At 44.9% G+C, this 14,758-nt stretch overlaps 1 protein-coding gene across 2 annotated transcripts in view; it reads left to right on the top strand.

Moving 5' to 3' along the window:
* STAC (SH3 and cysteine rich domain) overlaps positions 1-14,758 on the top strand; it is a 95,241-nt gene that overhangs the window by 19,414 nt on the left and 61,069 nt on the right. For both annotated transcript variants that reach the window (XM_010946262.3, XM_010946264.3), the window contains exon 2: positions 6,493-6,772. In XM_010946262.3, the coding sequence (XP_010944564.1) occupies positions 6,493-6,772 (280 nt within the window). The remainder of the gene's footprint in view (positions 1-6,492; positions 6,773-14,758) is intronic.

Here is a 14,758-nt window from a genome sequence, read left to right as displayed (position 1 = left end):
GTGGGTCTCTGCTCACATGAGCCACATAAATTAGCGGATAAACATGTAAAAAAGAAGTGTATCCCTACTGATAACTAAGAAATTGAAAGTTTTAAAGTTTGTAACCATTTTTTTCCCAACTGGCAAATATTTTGAAAATTAATAATGACAATCATGGACCAAGGTGTGGAGAAAAACACACTCTCCTATACCGATCAATGGACTGTGAATCTAAAAATACATAGATGGCCAAGCAGATGTACTTCTAGCAAGATAGCTCTTAGCTGTCTTTGCACGTGTTTACAAAGATGTATGTACACAGTGTTCACTCCAGCATCGTTTGTACTAGAAGACATACTGGTGAGAGTAAGGACAGGCTGTTCTAACAAAAAACCCCGACAAATGTTTTAGTATAAGTATAGACACTGATTTTTCTCTCACGTGGGTTTCAGGGCTAGGTTAGCAGCGCAGCTTCTCTGCTTGTAGTCTTGCGAGGACTCGTCTCCCTGCAGGATGGCGCTGTGCCATCCTCGAGAGCATTGGCACGGCCTCTGCAGCTGAAGCAGGACCCACTCCATGTCCGTCTGTCCTGCCACGGATGTGCAAGGGGCTGAGGGGATGGCGCAGGCACGCGTGCAGCCCTCGCGTCTCGTTTCACAAGTGAGACATGTCGTTGTATTATGTTCAGTGAGCAAGAACAAAGTCCCCTTTCTTCATTTATTTGCCAAGAGTTTTGGGAAATGTCATCAAGCCGTACACCCAGGAAGAAAATGAAAGTGGATTTTGGTGAACAAATGCAGGTCTCTGCATTAGGAAAATAGTAGAAACAGTCAACTGTCCATTGAAAGAAGTAACTAATGAATCTAGTACCTCCATTAGACTGCAATTAAATAATGAGCTAAATTTCCCATACTTTCTTATTTCTTTTTTTCAGTCACAGGATGGAGTGTAGTGCTATAAAATGAGTATCACGGATCTGTCCACGTATCTCCCCGAGGGAGATGGAAACTTCAGGACAAGGGGCGTGTCATTGCCTCTCCTTGTCCCTAGTGAAATAGATGACAGCAAGCAGTCAATAAATACTTGCTGAAGTGAAAAGGTCCTCCCACCCGCTTAATGTAAAAAGCATTTACTAAGTGACTGCATGAGTCCTCCTAAGTAGCTTCCCCACTGCTCAGGTTTTTCCAGTGTCTCTACTTTGTCCTATATCCAGTTTCTGTCCCCTCACCTTTGGCCGTAGTTTAAAGGACATTGTCCTTATAGTCCAACCATGTCAACCAGGGAACAGTCAGACAAGTTTTAATGAATAAGGGAGTGCATCAGTATAAACTCATGGCCTTTAACAGTGATACAGAAAGGTTGATATAAAAATACAGATATGGGCGTATGAGTCCTCATTAATATATTTCCCAGTTCTGTCCACTGAGACAGCTCAAGTCAGACACCCCAGTAGCAGTGAGTACATCTGGTGCCCAGATAGCAGTCATAAGTACCATTCCCCCTGTAAAACTAACCAGGGCTCCTTGGAGAAATGCTGGTTGCAAGACTAGAACAGGGGAAATATAAGATAAGGCTGGAGAGCCTTGTAGTTGTAGAAAGTAAGGAAATGTTCAAAGATAAAAGGGGTGAATTGGAAACGACACAGATTCAAACCTAAAGGAGCTTCCAGTGACCAAACCTGGGACAATTTGAGCAACAAAGTAAATCACAGTAGTAATAAACTGTACCTCATGGATTAAAGCAAATATCCACCAATCCATACTCACAGAAATAAATAATTGATGGAATAAATAAACAATAAGGAAGAGGAAAATTCTGTAGTACAAGGCTAATTAATTAATATGGAAGGATAACGGAAATAGAGTGTCACCATTAGGGAAACGCCTGCTAATAAGCTTTGCAGGCAAGAATCATCGACGGATGTTGAAATTAGAGGACAGATACATGATGAGAGACAAGATATTGCATCATCTCAAAGTAGTTCCCTCGTGTGAAACTCGTTCATTATGAAGAGAAAAATAGTAACTTTACCTTGGAGCAGCCTGGCAAATACCACCTTAACCCAGTAGCCAAATTGAGTACCATAAGTAACGGGACATATTGGCATCAGGTACCTCCTAATATGCTCCACTGAGAAGAATGCATCACTTCTGCCCTGTTCTTAACAAAAATACATAACCTCAGTCTAATAGTGAGAAAACATCAGCCAAACCCAAACTGAAGGAAGTTCTACAAAACAGTGGTCAGTATTCCTTAAAATGGTTGACATTATGAAAGACAGAGACTGAGGACCTGATACACAGATTGAAGAGACTAAGGAAACATAACTAAGTGCAATGTGGAATCCTGGATTGGATCCTGGGCCAGGAAGAAGACATTATGAGACCACTGGCAAAATCGAACAAGGTCTGTAGATGAGCTGACAGCTTTAGTGGTAGCTTCCTGGTTACAGTCAATTTACTATACTTATGTCACATTAGGGAAAAGTGGTTGAAAGGTATATGGGGACTCCACTATTTTGCAATTTTCTGTATGACTAAAATTATTTTTAAACAAAAAGTTGAAAAAAAGAAACAGGTTATGCAATTTATCACTGGGTTGCTTTTTCATAGAGAAGTAATTCTAAGCCCTGCTGAACTGAAAATTTCAGAATAATTTTCTAAAACCTAAGGACTAATCAGTTAAAATTGTTTAAAATCAGTAGTTCTTCCCCCCTCCGCCTGATTTGGTGTAATCTAACTCTGGGATTTTTTTTCTCAATCACCTGAGAGAAGCAAATCTGTTGTTCATTTGACAAAAGAAATGGAACGTACCCCTTATCTTTAGCTAGATGGTTAAAACCAGAGAAAGCATCAAATGAGGCTTTAAACAGAGTTGAGAGTCTAGTTGCTGCTCTGATTCTCCAAGCTGCCTTTAAAGCTGCAAGCTGTTAAACTGAAAACTGTTTGCTTCGTTCCTATAAATCTAATGTGCAGCTTTAGAGGTGTTCTGTGGTGCTTTGAAAATGAAAAGTCAAGGATCAGGCCCAGGGCATGAAATACACAAAGGATTCAGCATATAAATTGACTTACTCCATTAGCCACTTTTTAAAAGACCTAAGTAAGTTTTTCTTGAGTTAATATAATACAAAATAGCTGAACCAGGGTATGGACAATGTCTCCAGAGGCGGACTCAGGAGCTTAGGTTCAAGTTCCGTTTTTCTTTCTTTTTTTTTTTTATAAGCTCCGTTTTTCTTAATTGAGGTATAGTTGATTTACAATAATATATTAGTTTCAGGTGTACAACATAGTGATTCAGTATTTTTATAGATTATACTCCATAAAGTTATTATAAAATTCTGGCTATCTACCCTGTGCTGTATGTTACATCTTTGCAACTTATTTATTTTATACCTAGTAGTTTGAACGTCTTAATCCCCTTCACTTATCTTACTCTACCCCCATCCCTGTGGTAACCACTAGTTTGTTCTCTATGAGTCTGTTTCTGTTTTGTTACATATACTAATTTATTTTTATTTTTTATACTTCACATATAAGTGAAAACATGCAGAATTTCTCTTTCTCTGTCTGACTTATTTCACTAGGCATAATATCCTCCAGGTCCACCATGTTGTCCAAAATGGCAAGATTTCATTCTTTTTGATTGCCAAGTAATATTTCATTTCATTTATGTATGTGTGTGTGTATATGTATATCTTTTATCTATTCGTCTGTTGACAGACACTTCGTTTGCTTCCAGTCTTAGCTATTGTAAATAGTGCTGCTGTGAACATTGGGGTGCACATGTCTGTTCTAAGTAGTATTCTCATTTTCTGTAGCTGTACCCCCAGGCATGGAATTGCTGGGTCATATGGTAATTCCTGTGGCTTTGGTGGGAAATCTGAAGTGAGTATAGGCTGCACCTTCTCCCAGGGTGTACTGGCAGCTGCCGCCTTGGAGGGAGGTGGGGCTGGAGTTGGAGGGACGAGAGCTGGAGCCAAGTGTGACACGGCTCTCCTCCTAGGCTCAGTGGCAGTTGCCGCCCTACTAGGAGGCAGGACCAGGACCTGAGATGCTGGAACAGGAGTCTTGAGGACGTTGGGCCTCCCCCTGGAGGAATGGCAGTCTCCACCTTGGTTGGGGGCATGGCCGCAGCCCAAGGGCCGGAGCAGCACTCCTGGGCTGGCTCCATTTTTCCCTGGTGCATGTGATGGTGGTCTCCACCCAGGCAGGGGCCAGTGCAGGCTAAGAAGGGTCGTGCTGCTGTGGCCCTGGCAGGTCCTGGGAGCAAGCAAGCCTGTGAGCACACACTTTAAGAGCAGAGTCTCAGTTTCTTACAGCCCTCTGATGAGCCCCTGTGGTTATTATCATCAGACCAGTGAAGAGGGCTCATCCTCCTGGTGCCAGACCCCAGGCCTGGAGTGCCTAATATGAGGCTTGAATCTGTGGCTCCTTAGGGAAGAGCCCCAAGCCTGCAGTATCCTCCTCTTCTGAGTCACCCACTAGGGCTGTGGGTCCCAGCTAGCTTGCTCCACCCCTTCCACCAGACTCCCTGTGGTTCTTACTTCACAGCTTTGCTGGTAGGAGAGCTGTCCTGCTAGTTCTCTGGCTGTGCTCAGTGAGAGATGCTCTACATGTAGTTGCAGTTTTGATGTGCTGTTTGGGGGAGGAGAGCGCAGGGTCTTCCTGCTTTTCCATCTCGATATACTTCCCCTGGGTTCAAGTTCTGATCTTGCCACTAATTACATAAAGTATATGCAATTAAGTCTTCAGTGGGGGATAGGCTCACCAGTTCGTTAAGTAGGCCGAACCCAGGGGGATGCCTTCAGCTGTCAGCTTTATTTTTCTCCTGTCACTCTCTTCTAACGTGGTTGGTTGGAATTCTGTTCATTGCCTCTTGACAACATTTTGGGCAGATGTTTGAGCGGATGTCAAGGCTTTTGTTGTTGCTCATAAGAGTCTCATTTTCAGTAATAAAAGTTCAGTTCACTGAAAGTGGAATGAAAGTCTGATAGTTAACGCACTGTTTTTCTGCTCACCCTCACCACCAGCCTCCCCCTTGCCTCCATCCACAAACACGCCAGTGAAGCCCTAACCCCTGGGCTGAGAACCTGCCTTGGGAAGATGAGCCGTGGTCTCTCATTTCAGCCAGCCTCCACCTTGTTTTTCTCCTCCACCTTTAACACTCCCACTCCCTCTTCTGCACCAGTGGAGAATTTTATCCACGAGACTCTAGGAGTCCTCAGTCATGTCTCGCTCTGGAGAGCTGATGAGTAGAGGTGAACCTTCCTAGTGCTCTGGGGGCTGATGCGACTGTATGGAGAAGTCTGTGCGCCTGCGAAACTCCTCAGCCTGCCCCCCCCCCACAGCGAGCGCCATCTGGAGTGACCTGCCCGCGCAACCCCGCGTGTCCCCCGCAGCCAGCAGCGCCGCGGCTCCCTGCTCTGTGCGGCGTTCGGTGCTCTGCGGCAACGTGTCCCTGGGCCAGCCTTGGAAATATGTGCCTGAGAGCCCTAAGGAGGTCTTTACAGGCCTCATCCTATCTGTTCACGGTGTCTTTAAGTTGTAATTGCTCAAGAAAATGTAGGCTAGCGAAATCTTTGTAGAATCCTCTGTAGGGTGCTGCGGTGAGGAGGTCTTCTGGCGGGGAAGTGCGCTTGAGTTTTAGTCAGTCAGTCAGTCAGTCACATATGGACTCATTCTTTCAATGTTTATTGAGCACCTGTCATGCTCCAGGCTTTGTCTGAGATTCTGAGACAGAAGTTACTAGAACAGTACTAATTTTCTGCCTTCATAGAGACTACATTCTGGTTTGGGAGTCAGATCATCAACAGGCAAACAAATAAGTATAAAATACAAAATACAAAATCATAAATCAACATCAGCTGCCTCCTGATATACTTAGAAGGTCACAGCATCACTTTTGTGGTGCTTCTTTCAAAAATGTGTAATCCGTGTCCACTTGGGAAGAAGTTCCAGGCAAGTCCAGATTGAAGACTATTCCATGAGACAATTGTTCTGTATTCTATAAAATAAAGATGTCACAAAAGACAAAAGCTGAGACACTATTCCAAATAAAATGAGACTTAAAAAAATACATGAAAACTAAAAGCAATGCCTAATCCTAAATTAAATCCCAAAGCAGATTTTTTAAATGCTATGAAATATATTATTAGTGTGATTTTCAAAATTTAAATATGAGTTGCATATCACATAATAGTACTGCTTACATTGTATTTATGTGACAAAATAATCTTTGGTGTCCAAAACCCAGCGCACTGAACTATTTTGACAGTACATGGGTTGAAGCAGGGAGGCAAGGAGGAGGGGCAGGGGACAGAACCTCTTTCTGCAGCCTGGCTTGGCAGCAGGTGGAGTGGGAGGCTCACACAGGGCCCGTGGGAGCCTCCTCGGGGGCTGAGGGTGTCGGGAACAGAGCAGAGCGTGGAGCGGGCCTCACCCGCACAGCGGGAGTCTGCGCCATTGATCATGATTGACTGATCATAAGAGAGTCTGTTCTGTCTTTGCTTTGCAGCTCCAGAAACTAAAACGATCGCTCTCCTTCAAGACCAAGAGTTTACGGAGCAAAAGTGCTGACAACTTCTTCCAGGGAACCAACAGTGACGGGAAGCTGCAGGCGGACCCGCTGGCTGAGGTCAGCCCCGGCTCCAGCCCTCTCCCGGTCCCCGGAAGCCTCACGTCCACACCCACCAGGGCCAGCCTCTACCCAGGCGGCGGCGGCAAGGCCCACGCCTTCCAGGAACACATCTTCAAGAAGCCCACTTTCTGTGACGTCTGCAACCACATGATCGTAGGTGAGCCTCCCCCCAACCCCCTTCCAGGTCCCCACATCCATGGAAAGCCAGGTAAGAGGGGTGTACTGGGGTCCAGGTCCCGGTGGACAAATCTGAGCCTCAGAGACTGACAGGCAGGAGGATTGTTTGGGAGCATTTAAGGGAACAATATTTGTCAGAGGGAAGGGAAGCAGGGCTGGGCAGAGGGAGTTGGGTTGTGGTGTATGTGGTTGTAACGAAGCCTTCAGCTGATCCCCGGAGAGCTCTAAAGCCATGTACAGTCATCTTGCATTGAGGTCAGATGTCTGGAGCTTTGTACCGCAGCATTACCTCTCACCAGATATGGGCGGCCCCTAGGGTGGGGGCAGAATCTTGAACAAAGCAGCTCTTTTTAGCCAAGGGCAGTTAGCAGAGAGATAATCCGTGGGATGCTGGGCAGTTGGGGACTATCATAGCATCAACTCCACGGTGGGTGGGAATGCCTGCCTGGGGTCACCTGGAGGGGGAGGTCTGTGGCTTGATGAGTTACAGGTGCATGACCCAGATAAGCAGGCACGGAAGGTAGGGGACCTCAGGGAGGCACTAAAGAAGGCAGGACAGTTGTGATGGGGATTATAACTGATCCTGGGAAGGATCACTCATGGTACCTCAGAGAAATGGTGGGAGCCAGAGCGTCTTAGAGGCTGTACCCAGATGGAGAGAATGGCCTCTATAATGTCCCAGCTAGAAGGACACCATGAGCTGCTGGGAGTAACACCCACAGAGATGCCATCCACAGTTTACACCCTCCTGCTTGTCCCGTGTCGCAAACCCAAGGACCAAACAGATGGAGGAAACCATAAAGGGAATTTGGGTGGAACCCAGAATGAATTTAAACCAGTTGTTTCAAGAGTAGCAGTGGCACTTTCCAATGCAGCCAGGAAGGCGGGTTCTGTGGTTCCCTTCATCCTTGGCCGAGACCATTTGAGGTCTCGGGGTGTTGAAAACGGGGAGCAACGTCAGCCCCTTTTGCAGCGTTACCCACAAGGCCTGTCTGCATCTTCAGAAAACCATTATCTGTCCACACTCGCATTTTCTAGTCACTCTCATTCATGTTCTTCCTTCCAACAAGCCACATTCAGGATCAGTGCTTTGGGTCGGTCAAGGATTTCTGGAAAATAATGCTGTAGTATCTCATATCTACTCTGAAACTCCAGCTCTTAAAGCTGCTTTCTTTCACTCTGTCCAAGCATCTTCAGAGCAGTTGGGGTTTGGCTGATCCACACCGAGCTCAGTTACTGGGTCTTCTCTCTATCCCATACCTCCTCACGCTTTCCCTGGACCGGTGGGCTAGCGGGGGCGTGCTCTTCCCATGACAAGTGGAAGCACACAAGCTTCCTGGGGCTCGGGCTGGAGGTGGGACTCTGCTGGTACTCCACCATGTCCAGGGATGGAGAAGGAGCAGGGACTGCAAAGCCACCTGGCAAAGGGCAGGGGAAGGACGTCAGTAATCCAGGCTGCCACAGGGCTTGGGACGGCCTCTGCACAACTGAGCCTCTGTGGTCTGTTAGATGCTCCTCAGTCTTGGAGCGCGACCACCTTCCCTGTGGCTTCTCCACCCGGAAGTGATACCCAGCATCTGACCATTAGCGTGGCGGGGACAGGGGCTCATCACGTCTCCCGCTCGGAGCGCTTAGGCATTTTGGCCTCCAGCTTGGTTTCTCCGTCTGCCTGAGCAGCTTCTGACTCTGATGCGTCACTTTCAACTTCCCCGTGAGTTCCCACCAGGACTTTTCAAGGCCGTGCTGTTCACAACCCTTAAATGGGTGATGATGAGTCTCTGAAATCTCATTGTGACGACTGTGAAAAGGCAAACAGCCCGTGTCGTTTTAAAAAGTAACGGAAATGAGTTCATATCCAAGGTGTGTCACAAGCATGATCTGAGAGAGGACTCCGGTGCACCCCAAGTACATACAGCAATGAGGCTGAAAGCCTCTGTTTTGAAAATCACCCCAAAAACCATGCTTTGTGTTAAAGAGAATTTCACTCTACTTTCCTCTTCTCAGAATTAAATATATATGGTAGCTGCTTTTTTCTCTTAAGAAAGAGACAGAAAAAAATAGTCAACAAGATAAGCATCTTTTCAAAGATGAAAACCAAGGAAACCAAATGGTAGACTCAGGGGAACAGGGAGAGAGAAAAGGCAGAGGGAGGCGGTGAGGGGAGGAAGAGGAGTGAGGTGGAGAGGAGACGGATGCACATTACCCTTCGTGAAACCGTGCAGGCCCTTCTGTCTGTGACAGCAGAGCGCAGCTGATCTGCCCTTTCTTTACTCCTCAGGCAACCTCCTGTCTCTACATAACCACCTGGAGATTTGCTTCCTTCAAGCCACAGGTCATCTTCACACTCTAGATTCTAGGGAAAGACCCCCCTGCTGTTATCCCCTTAGAATGACATTCCCGAGAATATATTAAAGCAGAGGTTTTTTTTCCTTTCCACAGAGAACCAAAGGTTAGATAATGATGGCTCAGAAAAATCAAATCTCGCTTGTGCAGTTTCTAGCTGATGGATCTTTGTTTAAAAGTAAACGGAGTCTGGCGCACTGTCTGGGATTTGGAAGTGGGAATGGACACTCGGAGCTGGGTTTACCAGCTCTCGCATTTGTGCCTCACCTGGCTGCCTGGGCCTCAGAGGTGGAGAGGCTGAATACTGGCTGCAAGAAAGTGGCAGTAAAAGTAGACCAGCACCCCAGCCTCATTCCGTGCCCATATCTTTCTTTTTTGTTTGTTTTCATATTTCCTTTTCATTAAAGGTTATTACATGATATTGAATATAGTTCCCTGTGCTATACAGAAGAAACTTGTTTTTTAATCTATTTTTATATATAGTGGCTAACATTTGTAAATCTCAAACTCCCAAATTTATCCCTCCCCCCATTTCCCTGGTAACCATAAGACTGTTTACTACGTCTCTGAGTCTGCTTCTGTTTTGTAGATGAGTTCATAGTGTCCTTTTTTTCTTTTTTTTTTTTAGATCCCACATATATGTAATATATGGTATTTTCCTTTCTCTTTCTGGCTTACTTCACTTAGAATGACAATCTCTAGGTCCATCCATATTGCAGCAGATGGCATTATTTTATTCTTTTTTATGGCTGAGATGTATTCCATTGCATAAATATACCACAGCTTCTTTATCCAGTCATCTCTCGATGGACGTTTAGGTTGCTTCTGTGTCTTGGCTATTGTATATAGTGCTGCTATAAACACTGGGGTGCATGTATCTTTTAGAATTAGAGATCCCTCCAGATATATGCCCAGGAGTGGGACTGCTGGATCAAATGGTAAGTCCTATTTTTAGTTTTTTGAGGAATCTCCATACTGTCTTCCACAGTGGCTGCACCAAATGACATTCCCACCAGCAGTGCAGGAGGGCTCCCTTTTCTCCACAGCCTCGCCAGCATTTATTGTTTGTGGACTTTTGAATGATGGGCATTCTGACTGGTGTGAGGTGATAACCTCATTGTAGTTTTGATTTGCATTTCTCTGATAATTAGCAATTATGATGTGCCTGTTGGCCATTTATATATCTTCATTGGAGAATTGCTTGTTTAGGTCTTCTGCCAATTTTTGGATTGGGTTTTCTTGTTGTTATTACGTTGTATGAGCTGTTTATATATTCTGGAGATTAAGCCTTTGTCAGTCACATCATTTGCAAATATTTTCTCCCAATCGATTGGCTGTATTTTGTTTTGCTTATGGTTTCCTTTGCTGTGCAAAAGCTTGTAAGTTTAATTAAGTCCTATTTGTTTATTTTTGCTTTTATTTCTATTGCCTGGGTAGGCTGCCCTAGAAAAACATTGCTAAGATTTATGTCAGAGAATGTTTTGTCTATGTTTTCTTCTAGGAGGTTTATCGTGTCTTGTCTTATATTTAAGTCTTTAAGCAGTTTTGAGTTTATTTTTGTGCATGGTGTCATGCCCATCTCTTTCTGGTTTCCTTGGTTCCTTCACTCATTCCCTAGTGCCAGCATTGCCCTTGACCTTGGACTGGACACCTGAGACTGCTCCTCCACTGCTGACCTGGCTCCCGGGCCCCTTGGGTTAAGCAGGCAGTGTGGCATGTCCTCCTGCTAATTGAGTCTTGCCTCCAGGACATTGCTAGCCATTAAGGTCACCTCCTTAGACAATCCTGTTCCAGAAAATGCAGTCACCTGTCTGTGCAAGCCAAATTTGATCAACCCAATCTTTCGTGGAGACGTGAGAGAAACAGGCAGTCAGGTGGGCCTATCAGCCCCAGTGCTGAGTCAGCAGGACTCAAGACCCAGTCTTAGATGAGGAGAATCCTCTTATGCTTGGTTAGATGAACACACTTCCTCCACCAGGCTGGTCCACTCTTGCCACCCTTAGGCCTTGGCAGTGGGAGTCAGGGTGGGGCACCCGTCTTCACTGTGCATCCACTGCATGTATTCCATCTGTGGCACCCTGTCTTTACTCTGAACTAGCTGTCTACAGACTCGTTTCAGGAGAGCACTGAAATTTCCCCCTGGTAATCTGCATCTTACTCAAACAGGTCAACATGCACTATTAGCATAACTAACTCAGTGCACGAGTCCACCCATCAATGAAGGTTTTTCCAAGAGATTCCATCCTGTTGTTTACTGCCAGATACCTGGTGTCCAAAACTATTTTTAAATTAACTAAATTTTTTTAGTTGGCATTCCCTTAGAAAACATGGTATTAAATAGGCACATATTTTCTAAACAAATATTCAGCAAAAAGGCTGGATTTCATTGCCTAAAATTTCAAGTTTCCTCATGCAGTCACCGCACATTCAAAGAATCATTTACTTTCGAACTGTCCAAGTGGCAATCACTGGGGGAAATAATAATGGCTTCTTCTTAGGTGAGAATCCCTAAAACAGGGATTGCCCAAGACAGACATTGTTGTGAAAGTGATCTGTTACGGGAAGTGCCCTCAGGAAAAGGGGAATGAGAGAAGCAGGAAGGGAAAGGGAAGGAACTGCTGGAGCTGGCATCACACTGAACCTGCCCATGGGGAACTCGGACAGAGACTGCCCTGTTTCACACAGTAGCCCCATCCTGAGATGAGGGGCTGGCCTTTGTCTGTTCCTACCACTCAGTCATTGGCCACGGCTGCCCCCAGGAGGCAGTGGGGGTGTGACATCCCAGGCAAGGAGGATCCCCTTTGACTGAGAACAGTTCTCTGAAAAAGAGCCTATGAGCCATTAGCAGCCGATGCTCACAGCATCATCACAATAAATAAGCTCTGGGCTTGCCAGCCACCAACAGCATCCCTAGCTCCAAACATACCATAATGCTACAAGATGCAGTATAAAAACATCCTCCACTAGGAGTGAATTTAAAATGCAGATGCACCTTGGCATTGTTGTACCTATAACATAGTGTTACCATTATAATGAATAACATATAGAACGTGAGGAAAACCTGCATGACACTGAGTCCTGGACCTTTCTGCCATGCGTTTGTTTGACCATTAATTTAGTTATTTCCTGACCTATTCTCACCTTATCCGATTGCTTGAAAAAGTCATAAAATATTAAAACATTAGTCAAACCTTGAATGGAAATATTCACTCACCATTGAAATTGTCTGTTGGTGGGAAACGCCAAACAGAAATCAAGAGGAATATTAAAAAGCAGATGTCAAATCTGTGTATCCTCAGGATGGCATTAAAACTCTGAGGTGCCATCAATCATGTAGCTGGACAATTGTTTTAGGAGCTGTATAGCTTATAAATAAGAAAATATAAGTGCTCTCTAGAAACTTTTTCTTAAATTTCAAATAGATACTTTCCTTTGGGCTGTGGAACTCAGTGGTTTGTCCAATGGGATTGTTAATCTCTGGTATCTTAATTACTTAAAGGTAGTAATTTAACTGCTGCTTTTCTATGAGAGGACAAAAATGCAATCTCATGCCCAGTCCAACAGAATTAATTTCTTTGTATTCTTTACTCATCCGGGCCCCTTGAGAGAGATGTGTTAATTCTGGGGACAGAATTTTAAGTAAATAAAACCAAAGTACACTCAAGGTAGGGAGATAGTGACCCTACCAGGGAAGGAATGTTTGTAGGAGGTGTCAGTGCTTCGCCTGGAGAAGACTTTGGGGAACTGAAGAGATCTCTTCTGGAAGAGGGTTAAACTCACTCGGGGTCTCCCGTGCACAGTGATGGATATTACAGGGAGGCAGAGTTCAAGATGCTAAAAAGAAGAGCTTCTAAAAGTAACCCCAGAGGTAGGCTCCATGGAACTGGGGAGGGGGGATTTTCCGACGTGTTTGGGAGGTGCTGGACACTACACCCGCTTTGGATATTCGTAGCGCACCGTCGTGTTGTGAAGTCCTGCTATCCTGAACAACTGAGTGTTTTCAGTGGAGACCAGAGACAGTAAAGCAAACGGATTATAACTAAGGCGTTCTCCCTCCTAAGACCTCCTTTTCCCTAATTCCACTTGGCTGCCTTTGAGCACTTTTTGGCACGTGTCTCTTTAATGGACACGATTCAGAAAGCCTTTCCAGTGCCTGCAAAAGCAAGTTCATTAAAGAGCCATTAAGGCTTCAATTCAGATCCTGGGTTCTCAGAGAACATTGTACACAGCACCCCTCAACCCAAGAGGTACAAAATACAGCCAGCCTCTTCTGTTAGTTTCCCGAAACTTTACTCCTGCTGCCAAGTACTATGTATTTTAAGAAATTGCTCATTGAGAATGACTTAAATGAAAAAGGAAACCACATTCCTTCCAGCAAAGATTGAGCAGAAATGGATGTTGGTAGACCCCACGGAAGAAGGTATCTTAGAGGGTAGGGAATAGCTCAGTCGTAGAGTGCGTGCTTAGCATGCATGAGGTCCTGGGTTTAATCCCCAGTACCTCCATTAAAACATAAATAAATAAGCCTGATTACCTCCCCCTCCCCCCACCACCAAAAAAAGAAGGTATCTTAGAGCCTCACACAGAAATGGAAGTGACCCCTGTCAGGGGCTTGTGTTACACTCTGGGGCATCACATGGGGCTGCAGGGCATCACTTCTGCCAAAACAGAAGACAGGACAAGGGGAGGTGAGAGGACCCCTCACCACCCCAAGGTCCTCATGTTGTTCTCTGAGCCCATTGTCAGCGCCCTAGCCTATGCTGTTCCTTCTGGAACATGTGGGATGCCTTCTTTCCTGCCCCAGTTCTCCATCTGTTCCAGCCCCAAATCTGTCAGGACTCAAGTAAAATGCCTCCTCTGGTTCTGCAGTAAGCACCTTCTCTGAACGTTTATGTCATTTCTCAAACGACCCAGACCTCCGTAAGTCCCTAGAAAACATGATCTGATCTGATGTCTTGTGCCTGTTCCCTCAGCAGCCAGCACAGCATACACCTGGCACATAGAGAGTATTTAAAAAAATCATAGTGAGTGACTAGGAGGAAAAACAGTCTATAATACCACTCAACAGAAATAGACAAAGAACAAAGAAAATGCCCTAATCCCTTTGAAAGCCATTCCCCTGGTTTGTCAAGTCTCCACCCTGCCTAAAAAGAAGCTTGACACTGAAGCCCTTTTTCCTCCTCTGTTATCTTTCTCTTCATGTCTCCTTTGTGCTGCATTTTTTTCAACTGAAGTATACAATCAGTTCAATGTGTCAATTTCCAGTATACAGCACGCTGTCCCAGTCATGCATACACATACATATATTCATTTTCATATTCTTTTTCATTGAAGATTATTACAAAATATTGAATATAGTTCCTTATCCTATACAGAAGAAATGTATGGGGTGTCTTTAATCTATTTTTATATATAGTGGCCAACATTTGCAAATCTCAAAGTCCCAAACTTACCCCTTCCGACCCCCTTTCCCCTGGTAACCATAAGATTGTTTACTATGTCTGCGAGTCTGTTTCTGCTTTGTAGATGAGTTCATAGTATCCTTTATTTTTCTTTTTTTAGATTCCACATATGACTGATATATGGTATTTTTCTTTCTCTTTCTGGCTTACTTCACTTAGAA

This window comes from Camelus bactrianus, chromosome 17, assembly GCF_048773025.1.
Source record: "Camelus bactrianus isolate YW-2024 breed Bactrian camel chromosome 17, ASM4877302v1, whole genome shotgun sequence".
Lineage (NCBI taxonomy): Eukaryota > Metazoa > Chordata > Mammalia > Artiodactyla > Camelidae > Camelus > Camelus bactrianus.
Note: the sequence above shows the minus strand (reverse complement) of the source record. Positions and strands in the feature narration are given on the sequence as shown.